Below are 12,351 nucleotides of genomic sequence, written 5' to 3' on the forward strand. Positions count from 1 at the left end.
AATGTCTGGGTCATGGATTTTTTTTTTTGTTTGTCTTCATGAGTGGCCTGGAATATCTACTCCACTGAGTGCTTTCTCCCATAATGCAACAGGCAGATGCTGTTTAAAAAAAAAGCTTTCCTTGAATAATGAGTCTAGACATACACGCACACGACATTTTCCTCCACAGCAACGCTAAGCTGATTTGCAAAAAATGTTAAGCCAAATTCATAGCATCTTTCCCTACGCACCAGAAGAACCATTCAAGAAAAGATATATACTGAAAACACGTCATGAAATAAGGCACTCCAATTTTTCCATTGTCCTGAATGCTTTCAGTTCGCAGAGAGAGGTAGAGGCAGATGAAGCTGTGCAAGTCGCCTTATCCACCTCTGCATTGTCACAATGCTTCAAAGGTGGTGGTGGGGGTTGGGGGGGAGATGAAAGCAGGTGATATGAGCAGTCTGATAGGATCTGAAGATGGGATTGGTGATCCGCTCCTTCAAAAGGGATAGACAAACCCCGATAGAGAGAGGGAAAATGAAATGGGCACCAGCTATTGGTTCAAAGGCAGCTATCCCACAATCCAATGTGCCACCCTCCATTGGCTTTCGTTGGCTTTCTGGCTTCCGAAGCAGCAGGCTGGCGTATAAATAGGACCTGCAATGATTGGGGCTCCCATGGGGGGAAACCTCCCTCAGTGGGTTGGGTGTGCAGTTAAAAGACTCCAAATCCTCGTTCAGATGTAGGACATAGTAGTGGAAGAGGGTCCTGGACTGCCATGATAAAAACCCGGGCCTCGCCACAGGTTTAGAACCGATCGTCTCTGAGTTGCGTTGGCGACTTGAAGGGCTTGAGCCCAAGTGTCTTGCGGGGGTGAGCTCTCTCTTTGGTGCCTTCTAGGGGCCTGCCGCAGGCCGGCCAGCCCAGGTCGATGAGGGGCGAGTCGGCCGTGTTGATGGGCGCTATACGGAACGAGGGCAGCGTGGGCGAGCCGTTGGTGGAGCACGGGGCGGAACGGGAGGTGGGGAAGGGGGCGGAGAATGGGTCGAAGGGCGAAGCCGCGTCCGAGCCACTCGAGGGGTCGGCCTTGAGGGAGAACGGGTCGCAGTCCGGTGTGGGGAAGGGGTCACAGTTGGTGAACGGGTTGGTAGGGGAAGGTTGGTAGCCCAGAGAGGTGCCGTCCAAGCGGTGTGGGCTGCGGCCACCGGCCGTGTTCCCGCCGCCGGCCGAGATGAAGCTCCAGGGGTCGATGCGGGGGCGGATGGCGGACGGGCGGGGCCGGGGGATGACGGTGACCTCCAGGCGGGGGGTTTTGGGGCTCCAGAGGGCAGGGTTAGGGTGGAAAGACGGCACTGAAGGCTTGTCATCAGAGTCCTGTGTGTCTTGGCACAAAGGCAGGTCCAAAACTGGAAAGAACAGAGAGAAAAAACGAAGTAAGTTAGTATCACACTAGGTTGATGGACTTCAAATAGTAAAAATCAAAGCAGTGGAGGCCAAGAAATCCTGACTTTTAGTCCCTTGTATACATCAGACTGGCATATACGGGTACTTGACTAAAAAGTCAAGGCCGCACCCCCTTTTGGGGGAAAGAAAACCAAAGATCCCATTGACTTCAACGCCATTTCATGTATATTTGGATTGTAATTTTGACTAGTTTGTATGCATTCATCTCTTGTTAAACAAACATTTGCTTTATACACATGTCTAATAATTATTTTGCGATCTTGCCCGAACCTGAGCGTTCACGATACCTTAATAAATTAAGGTTGATTGCCGCCTTGTCTCTTCAGTCTTCCCAGACCGTTGCTATGTATAACAGACTATTGTTATGTATAACAGACTGTTGCTATGTATAGCAGACCGTTGCTATGTATAACAGACCGTTGCTATGTATAACACACCGTTGCTATGGGCGCAGCTCTGATGTCGAAATAAGCGGTATAAGTTAGCTAGCGGGTTATTGTTGTGAGAAAAAAAACCTTCAGGGCGATGAGAGACCCCTCCGCTCTGGGGCATCGCCCAGTCGGGGTTTATTTCACAACAATGACCGGCTTGCTGTACATTATCTCCTACTTATGCACTCCTCTCCAATCTGAAATTTGCTTTCTAATATTCTGCAAAACTCTTAAACCTGTATGATGAAATTGATTCAAACAGAAACCTGAAAGTGGTACATTATTGTTGCAAAAAGAAACCTGCACAATGTTGATGTAATTAGTCTAAATTAAGTGTAACATGGCGCCTTGTAACCAGTTGACAGAGCTGCAACAGCGAGTATAAATTACCGCTGACAAGAACATTAAACTCGGAATAAATCAGCTTGAATGAACATTTGCTATTTCCAAATGTGATCTGCCAAATGGCATTATTTACTCTCCGAGGCTGCCGAGCTATTTGAGAAAAGAGCAGTCAGGAGTCACACAAGACCAAAAACGCCCGTGAAGGATTCATCTCTCTCTCTTTTTCAAGCACTCGTTCACCGCCAGCAACCTTGTGGCAGTCTGTCTGTGCATCTGAGTCATTACAGTCAATAAACATAATAAGATGTTTAGCTAAAACACTCGCTGTTTAATTATGTGTGGCTTTTTTGCCTCCGTGCGCCCGACGTAATGAGCGCATGCGGTTTGTGAGATTACGGCTGTTAGCGGCGGAGCAGGCGAGCCACGTCTGCTCGGTACCTGGGGGGGCAGCGCTGTGAGAAACATCTATGTGGAGAATCCGAGGCTTTGTGAGTCAAAACGGACCAGATATAGAGTGTGAAATGTTACCAGAGGGCTCTCTTAAAGCCCTTGTGAAGCCCACTCACTCTTAAAACAACCGATACCCCCGCCCCCATCATCACAGCTGTGAACTGTGTCAGTGCTTCTAAGAAATGCATATTAGTCTCAGGGAAAAACATGTGAATGTACTGTAAAGAAACATGCAGATCATTGCTGTTAGCGTCACTTACATGAATTAAAACAAAAGTATAACGATGCCCCATGAGGACTGAACATTGTCTGCTTCCACGTGTCATTTTGAAGGGGGAAAATGAATGCTAATCCCTCTTGCATGTGATCTTTTATCATGTATCCTTTACACGTGGCATACGTTTGACATACCTCCATGTGAAAATGTGCTGAATCTGGAGAGTAAATACTAGGGATGGGATTTTGAAAATGTATTTTTTTAATGCCAGAATCAATATATTTGCTTGATTTGAGTTTATGCGGAGGTAGAAGGAAGGTACCGCTTTTATTGTTGTAGTCAGAGTAACGTGACGTCATATCCGTATCCGTCAACCAAAACAACGCAGCGAGCCGAAATGAAAAAGTAGAAAACGGCGGAGGGTCCACGTGGATACGACCTGGACTTGGAGAAGTTAGAGCAAGTATACACGTGTGACTACGTCCGGTTTTCAAAATAAGGTGTTAACAAAGGGAACTGTATAAATAAAATACATATATGGAAATAAGAATGATTGAATTATGTTCACCAGAAGTATAAAACACTACATGTCCCTTATAAATTAAAAAGAAAATACCACTAATTTGTGATGGAAATGTATTAATAAATGCCTAATAATAATAAATAATTCCTGACAATGACTGATATTTTTGACTTCAGGACATCTCTGACTACATACATGCTGAAAATCAAACATTTTTACTGTATTAATTTAGATATTTTCCAAAGTAAAACTCCCTAGAAGTGTATGATTCAACTTTTTCCCATGGTCTAGTGGTAAAAAAGTTAACAAAAATGCAATAAATCGCAATATCGAATCGCAATACATATCGAATCGGCACCCAAGTATCGTGATAGTATGGAATTGGGAGATGGGTGTATCATCAGCCCTAGTAAATACACCCAAGATGCACTGCTGAGCTCCAGCCAAGCTATCCAAGGCATTGGCCAAAAAGACACTGCAATGGCGCTGAAGTCAAGAACAGATCCAGCACTTTCACTCTGCATTACCTCAGCTGTGGCCCCAGGATGTTTTGCGTTCATCCTCAACTTTGCAATAATAAGAAAACTGTGGCTTGAAAGAAGGGAAAAAACAACAGAAGATGGGATGCTAGCTTTGCTTAGCAAGTATTAGCAGTGAAGTACGGAGGGCCAGCTGTTACCTGAGATATGCAAATAGCTGCAGACGAGCTTTGATGTAAATGAAAAAGCTTGTGCGGCATTGAAGCCTCCCTTGTGCCAGAAAGATCTCGCTAAAGACAGTTACAATAATAATTCTGCAAGAACTGTGAGGGAACATTGTTATGCTGTAAAAGGTACATTATTAAAGGTTGGATCCAATTTCAGAACAGAGCCTCCTAAAAACATGCTTAATGCTCTTAAAGCTGCAGTGATTTGAGATCCAGTGATTTAGTATTGCACTTTCATAAAGTTGGGAGACTTGCAAAAGACAAATGATAAAAAGAAAATAGTTAAAATCAAGACTTTTAGCCTCTAGTGTGAGGCCACATCCACACTAATACGTTTTTGTTTTAAAACGCATAACTTTTGCTACGTTTATGCCTCGCGTCCACACTACTGCGGCGTTTTACACCCCTAAAATGGAGACGTTTGAAAACGATGACGCAGACACACGCGTTCACTTCATGATCGGGTCTCATCAGTCATGACGTGTCCTTCCCTGATTCGTCACGCCCCCTCATGTGAACCTTTTCCGGAAGAAAACGAGTAATGAGTCACAAGCGTTGCTGACGTTGCTGTCTATGTTAGCAGCTGCATTTTATAATGCTACTGCTGCCTACAGGCGCACGAGGGAAGCTATTATTCGAGCGCTTTGCATCAATTCTCATGTCCAGCACTGCTTCCTGTTTACACCGTGCATGCCATGACTTTGACTTGTAGAATTGTTGGAGTGCCCCTTTAAGGTGAAAAAGTGTGACTGACCTAGCTGAGAGGCGTGCAGGCCTTGGCTCAACCTCCTCCTCCGGTCAGATTTCTGCTCCCAAGCCTCACAGGCCAGCTCCCCGTTGGTTGAATGGCAACATGGTGTCCATTCCCCCCGGCCGGCCTTGCTATGCCGCAGGGGGGTCCTGGGGCTCTGCGGACTGTGCGGCATCTGCGGCGTCCGTTTGCCGCTCCTCTCACGGGGATTGGGCGGAGGCGGCGTCAGGGGCAACGGCTTCAGTTCTTGGTACTGCAGAGCTAAATCCAAGAGCGGTCTGGGGAGCAGCTCGGAGGTGGAGAAGGTGATGAGATCGTTCACCACCGGGGGGTCTGAAATGAGGGGCATAGGAGAGGAGATCTCCGGTTCGGAGGGGGTGCGGTTCTCCAGGGAAGGGAGGTTAGTCCGAGGGGGTACCCTTGGGGGAATATCCAGGCAGCGACCTAGTCCTATGGAGGCAAGGAGCGAGCCGCCGCCCAGCAGAGCCCGGTGGGTAGTCCTAATGAGGCCACCGTGGGAACGCCTCTCAGGCCTGGGGGAGCCAGCCGGGGAGGAACACCCTTCCTCGCTGACCGAGTCTCGCTGAGGTAGAGGAAGCCGCAGGCTGTCCTTCACTGAGGAGCCTGCAGAGAGAGAAAACGTTGTTATTTTATGTAAAAAAGACGGAGAAGGAGAGAGACATTTATTATTCATTTAGCTTTTATACATAATTCACAGTCTTGTAACAGTGGCTAATGGTGATGGAGGGTGTCAGATACCGTTCTGAGCGGGGGAAGGGGTCGGCGCCGAGGGTCTGTACTCCTCAAAGTCATCCTTGGATTCCCCCCTCACGTTGCTGTCCGAGTCCAGGAGCTTGGCCCTCATCGACAGACTGAAAGCGCCGGGAAATAAGAAAAATATTTAAAGCACGGTGATGAATTAAGCGTGATAAAATCCTAAATTCAAAATTTTTTACATGCAAAAAGAAATAGGCAGAAAGGGTCAGTGCTGCTGTACCTGCTTTCCTGGGGACTAAGGCGCAGGACTTTAGGGCTTTTGGGACTCTTCGGGCTCTGGGGCCTCCAGTGGGGGCCCAACCTCATGTCTCCATTGGCTTGTTTATGAGAAGGGGTCTCTAGGGGCCAGACTGGGCTCAGACCAAACGTCTTGTTGTCACTGGGACTGACTGGAAGAAAAGAGAGAAAGTGAATATCAGCTTGGATGCTGTATCAGTATGCATGCTGCTCAGCTGGATCCTAATGAGGGGTGCATTTTTAAAAGGCAGGTTTCACCAATAAATCGACGCAGCCCTGCAATCATCGCCAACACAATGACCTTTAATTGACTCCTGCTACAGCTAGAATTTTTCAAGGCACTTTTCTGCTCATATTTCTGCACAGTTTAAAGCAGCAGTCGGTGAGATCGGAGCAAATATGATTAAAAAAAAGTTATTTTTATAAAACGTGCGCTATATCGCGACAGTAGTACATGAAACAGGTAACCTGAAAAAAATCATGTTCCTCTGTGTCCTCCGGTGCTCCTAGTGGCATCTGCAAGATTTTACAGATAGGAGGAAAACAAGCAGTAAGAGCTGATCTGAGGTCTGCTGTCCAGCTGCTGTCTATGAGAGCCAGCTGTCAATCACTCGCGAACTCCGACCAAACGGTCAAACTAGGCAGCGCTGATCAAATGTGAATCAGTATTAATGGTACATTAATGCCTATTTCTCGCCTCAAATGTTTTCAGAATCATCTTGTAGTGCACGGTTTAGCTGTAAAATGAGAACGTTTGTGACGCCGTCACCGCCATTGTGAAATCTGGTGAAGGAACGCCAAGTACGTTCTCTCTCTCTGAAATGACCTGTGATTGGTCAAAGTCTCCCGTCACTTTAAAGCCTGAAAACAGAGCCATGAGGAGGAGCAGAAGTCTAGTTATCTCTCAGAACACTTGAATTACAATATGCTGAAAGGTTATTATGGAATTTTTGCCCAATGATGCCAAAAATATTCTGCCTACTGCCACTTTAATTCCTGATTAACACAGTGTTAAGATTACCTCATCATATGAATCTAGTCTAACCTGCAAAGTGGTTCACAGAGCAGAAAGTGTGAGACCCAAAATCACCCGTGAAAAGATGAGAAGAGGTGCAGAGTGCTTATAAAAGTCTTTACCCAGGCGCTGGCACCACATCTCATCCCCGCCACTCTTCCCCACCAACTGAGGAGCGAGCGAACGTTCATTCACGCGCAGCATGTAATGTATATGCTGGGCTTCCTGCCACAACACCTCACACTCCATCACACTCTTCAAAAAAAGTCTTATGCAGCCTTCTCAACATAACATCTGACATGTTAGTCAAAACAAGAGACAAACGTGGAGTATATGGGTAATATACTGCGAACACCAGGGAGAAAGCTTTAAACCTATTTCCTTTCTCTGAGGTCTGGTGCTTCCTTCATTCATGTCATTTCATTTTAGCTTCAGAAATGTGAAAAAAGAAAGAAAGTAAATATGCTCTCTGGATGGACATGTTGTATTATTTTCTCTGGCCTCTCACTGGCGTTCTCTGCCTCCCATCACTCTCCAACACAACAATGTTTTCAAAGCAAGCACAGAGGTCAGCTGATGGTGTCGGCATCGCAATTTCATCAAGATCAGACCGCAGCTCTCCCAGCTTTCTTTTGCAACTCCTCGTCACTGTGAATGTCATCATGTGTCGTCGATGGAATATTTCAGAATGTTTTTGTATATTTCACAATCATCTGCCCAATGTTGATATTAAAGCAGCAGTAGGCAGATTGGAGCAAATATCCTTAATAAAAAGTTATTTTTATAAAACGGTCACTACGGTATGTCCTGACAGTAGTGCATGAGACAGGTGATCTGAAAAAAATCATGTTCCTCTGTGTCCTCCGATGCTCCTAAGATTTCACAGAACGGAGGAAAACAACCAATCAGAACCGAGCTGGAGCCTTGCCGTCTCTGAGCAGCTGTCAATCACTCGCAAACTCCGATCAAACGGTCAAACTAGGCAGCGCTGATCAAATATGAATTAATATTCTGTTACTGTAATGCCTATTTCTCTCCTCAAATGTTTTCAGAAACATCTTGTAGTGCACTGTTTAGCTGTAAAATGAGAAAGTTTGTGACCCGGCAGCCATGTTGAGATCAGTTGAGGTTAACACCAAGCACCGCCCACCAGCCGGAGCAAACTTTCTTATTTTCCCAGATGTTTCTGCAAACATCTGAAGGCATTTGAAGCTCTTACTGTTGGATCAGGGCTGAGCATCGGTGGGTGTGGAGGTCTGGAGCTGGGAACCCAGGGTCTAGGCTACAGGCTAGAATAAATCTAATTAATGAAACATGAGTTAATCTATTGATTTACAGATTGATGATTTTAAAAGGCAAACATTGCCAGAAGAATTCAATGTTCAGACGAAGGATGTGTAAATAATAATGTTGTTGTGTTATCTTCTTGTATGCACACAGGCCTACTTGGCTCAATAACCTAGCTTTGTGTTGGACATATTGTTTTATAATGATGAGTTTCATATTCTGTTTACTTAATATTTTTCGCTGTCCATTAGTTTAAAGTTGCCGTTGCATATTGTGAAGGGAGAGGAAGGCCTCCAAAACGTCCGTCAAGTCATATTAAAGCGCCCCTGCTGCCATCCCTAGAGCTACGCTGCTAAAAGTGATAACATTTTATATCATCATACAAACTGTAGAGACTTCCATACATCAGGTACAGGACTGATGAAAAGGACTAGGAGAGAAGCACAAGAACCAAAACTAATCCTGCCCCCACAGATAGATGAGGATATCCAGAAGCTGCTAGCACATTATGAGACAGCCAGCCTGCTGGCATGCTAAAAAATGCTAACTATCACAATCCCAGAGGAAAGAGTCAGTGAAAAATATGGGACAGTTTAATTTTCTTGTTATCTAATTCATGGCACAATGAGAGAAGTAACTTCTAAGACGATCATTCAGCGGGTTTCATTGTGCCCTCCTTTACTCGTTTGTCTTAACAGAACAAAACTCCTGTTGAATAGAACTCTGCGGACTAATGCAAATCAATTTGGCACTTCTCGAGACAAATACGTTTGGGAGGCCCCGGCAATAAATCAGCGCTCGCGACTGAGAGGGCAAGCATAAATACCCACTAAACACATTTTAATGACAGACACACTCATGGCTTAGTGATAGCCATTAAGGAAAGTCATTAGGAAGTAAAGAAAACCAGCCCTCTGTTTGATGAATAAATGAAGCTGGCAGATGTTTTAGATTTACTAACCACTTTTGCAAATAAATGTTTCACTGCAATTTGTACTTTTTATGTCAGCCCCCGGGGGTAATTGTTTAGAGGAAGAAGGAAAAAAATCCCTGCCTGTTGCTACACCACAAATTTCCTTTTGGGTTTTTGTTAAGACGCCCTGTGACCTACTAGCTACAGTTTCCAAAGGGAAACGATCTCAGGGCGTTTGTCTGGGAGCCTGACAAGCAGAAGAGTATTGTAAATCTCTGCCGCTGCTGCAACCCCTTCTCAACCCCTTCTTCTGCTGGAGCAATGAATTCCTCCCTGCTTATTTTTAATTCAGCAAACCGCACTGTAGCCGCTACATGCATATAAAAAACTGTGGACTCTTTCTCTGCCTGGAAAAATACAGCTCAATGGCTCCCCCCGCTGCAGCGGTGAGGAAACTGCAGAGCGAGGTTCTGCAGTGAAAAAAAAAAAAAAAAAAAAAAGCTGCTGAGAAGTGCTGAGCCGCTGGGAGGAAGTCAGATAATATTTGGACAGTGGAAAAGGGAAAAGGGTGTGTGTGAGAGGGAGGGAGAAAGAGAGAGAGAGAGAGCAGTAAAGCAGGGAGGGAGGGAGGGAGGGAGGGAGGGAGAGAGAGAGAGAGAGAGAGAGGGAGTGGGGGCCCACAGGGAAACATGGGAAGACAAAAAAGACGAGTGGGTGGTTGAGAGCACATGAAAGGAGAGGATTTGGAGAGAAGTAATGTTGCAACACAGTCTCTCTCTGTGTGTGCACGCAAGAAGGCGAGAGATCCTACATTCTTTGTTTTTTTAAATGTCTCTGGAAGGACACATAGACCTATATACATAGATGCCGCATTGACTCCTGGATCGTACGTCAACGTGGGCGCCATATTGGACCTGGCAAGACTGGCCTGGAACCCTATACAAGTGAACGGGGGCGCTGCCGTTTTTTGGATAAAAAGCACCATAACGTTTCTCAACCGATTTCAAGGAGTTGTTTTATATTCAGAGGTTTATGATCTACTGGGAGTAACGTTAAAGGTCCCATATTGTAAAAAGTGAGATTTTCATGTCTCTTTTATATGATAAAGCAGGTTTTAAGTGCTATATAAATACTGTGAAAGTGTCAAAATTCTCCACAGAGAAATACCCATAGCCCCATATTCAGAAACTAAGCCTTTGAAACAAGCTTTTGTCCCATTTGTGATGTCACAAATATACAATATGTAAACCTTTTCAGTCTTAAACGTAAATCGTCTATCACCTAACGTAATTCAGTTCATGTAAGCCTACGGTACACACTCGTCTCCTGAGCGTCTAGCAGCAATTATAGTTTAACTATCGAGATTCGAAGTAACTTGAGACAAAACTTTATTTTTCTACTCCACGTAGATCCTAAACCCTTTAATATAATAATGACTCATTGAAATCGGTTGAGAAATGTAAACGTTATAGCGCTTTTTATCCAGAAAAACGGCAGCTCCCCAGCTCACTTGTATAGGGTTACAGGCCAGCCTTGCCAGGTCCAATATGGCGCCCACGTTGACGTATCACTGCAACCTGCTGAAGCGTCCAATGCGGCGTCTATGTGTGCACCTCTGTGTTTATCCGAGGGGGAAAATGGCTGCACTCACGTTGGATTGCACGGAAACGTGGGCCGAAGGAGGGCGAGGAGCCCGAACCCAGATCAGGAGAGTTGCGCCTCTTCTCCAGGCCCGGGGAAGCCTGCACCGTGATCTTATGGATGAAATCTGCAACACACAAAACAGATATATACACACAGATGTTAGACCACCTGGAAGGCACCAACCCAGAATACACACATACTGTAAGTTTGGCTTCCCTCGCTCTACTTCACATTCATACATTCAGGAGTTGTCAGTTGTTTGGAAGGTTGCAACGCTTCTTTTAAGCTTCCTTATTTCTCTAAAACAGCCTACATGACTTCAAACAGCCCGTACCATGACATTCACAGTAGTGGAAATTCACATGTTCTCAGCTTGGTAACAAATGCGGTTTCTTTACGTAAAACACAGTCGTCTAAGCAGATTTCAGAAGCTTTACGTTACTAATTTCTGTGCTGTGTTTTGGTGGGAACTGGCCATTTCATCTTCAACCTAGCAAACTAGTAGCTGGAACCAATGGTGTATAGAAGTATAGAAGCAAAGACGAAACTCCGGTGCCGCCATTTTGGACTGAAAACGCTTATTTTATTTATAATATTTTTACCGTTCAACACAGGCGATTTCGGTAGAAACATTAAATATGACAACAGAACAGAAATAATTTGGTTTTACTTTTGTACGGCACTTTGTAGGCGGACGTTTTACTGGCATCCGGTAGTCGCTTTCAGTCCAAAATGGCGGCTTTGCAGCTGGGCGCTGATGTTACAATTAAACGAACAATTGACTTTCAATTCTTGGCAATATACGTTCAATGGCGCCCCCCTCTCTTGTGGTATTCACGACCTCCCAAGTGGAACGTTTCTGAAAGCTCCGAGTTCACGAGTTGTGACTTGTTTGTCGACGTCAGAAATGGCGGAGGCCTTGGAGGTTCAATTTCAGTGCATAATATGTTAATATATTGTAATTTTAGTCGTATATTGTTTTTCTTGGTGAAAACTAGTGTTTAGAAGTGTGTATAAAACAATTTCCTTTACAATAATATTCATTTTTAGTTAACATCTGGAATGAGCTGCACCACAGCAATTACGCTCAGCTATCTCTCTACTGCCAGCCTATTTGTTTCTCTGTATATTTAGCCACTGTAAAACCATGACTGAGCCCAATTTGTGATGCAACTGCAAAGCCTCTATTAGTCTTTTTAGCACAGCCACATACGGTTTGTGTACGTGACAAATAAAGACCTTTAAATCCTGAATAAGAAGCATGTTCTTATTTCTATCTGCGGGATATAAAGCACGTATAGGTTATTCCACAAAATGCAAGAGCAACACAGGATGAAGAAAAAAGATAATAATAATAATATTGTTGGGAAGAGGAAGGGAAGGCAGATATGGTTAGGAGGAGAATAAAAACACAGACTAGGGAGCTAGAGGGGAGAGGAGCAAGGGAAAAAGGGGGAGGGAGGGATACCTAAAAAGAGAGAGAGAGAGAGTGGAAGTGCAGAGAGGCCAGCCAGCAGTGTATCCATAGACAGGAAGTAACAAGGCGTGGTTGGCTCGCTCTCCCCTCTCATCAACCCCCCCCTACCACCACCACATCACCGCCCTGCTG

General features: G+C 45.0%; 1 protein-coding gene across 1 annotated transcript in view; it reads right to left on the reverse strand.

Moving 5' to 3' along the window:
* Positions 1–700: 700 nt before the first annotated feature.
* Positions 701–12,351, reverse strand: part of LOC141761001 (mitogen-activated protein kinase kinase kinase 11) — a 42,302-nt gene continuing 30,651 nt past the window's right edge. The window contains exons 6-10 of the mRNA XM_074624185.1: positions 10,750–10,866; positions 5,867–6,035; positions 5,629–5,741; positions 4,873–5,493; positions 701–1,388 (exon numbers count right to left, since the gene is read on the reverse strand). Of these exons, the coding sequence (XP_074480286.1) occupies positions 790–1,388; positions 4,873–5,493; positions 5,629–5,741; positions 5,867–6,035; positions 10,750–10,866 (1,619 nt within the window). The 3' untranslated portion in view covers positions 701–789. The remainder of the gene's footprint in view (positions 1,389–4,872; positions 5,494–5,628; positions 5,742–5,866; positions 6,036–10,749; positions 10,867–12,351) is intronic.

The sequence above is a fragment of the Sebastes fasciatus genome, chromosome 22 (genome assembly GCF_043250625.1).
Source record: "Sebastes fasciatus isolate fSebFas1 chromosome 22, fSebFas1.pri, whole genome shotgun sequence".
NCBI lineage: Eukaryota > Metazoa > Chordata > Actinopteri > Perciformes > Sebastidae > Sebastes > Sebastes fasciatus.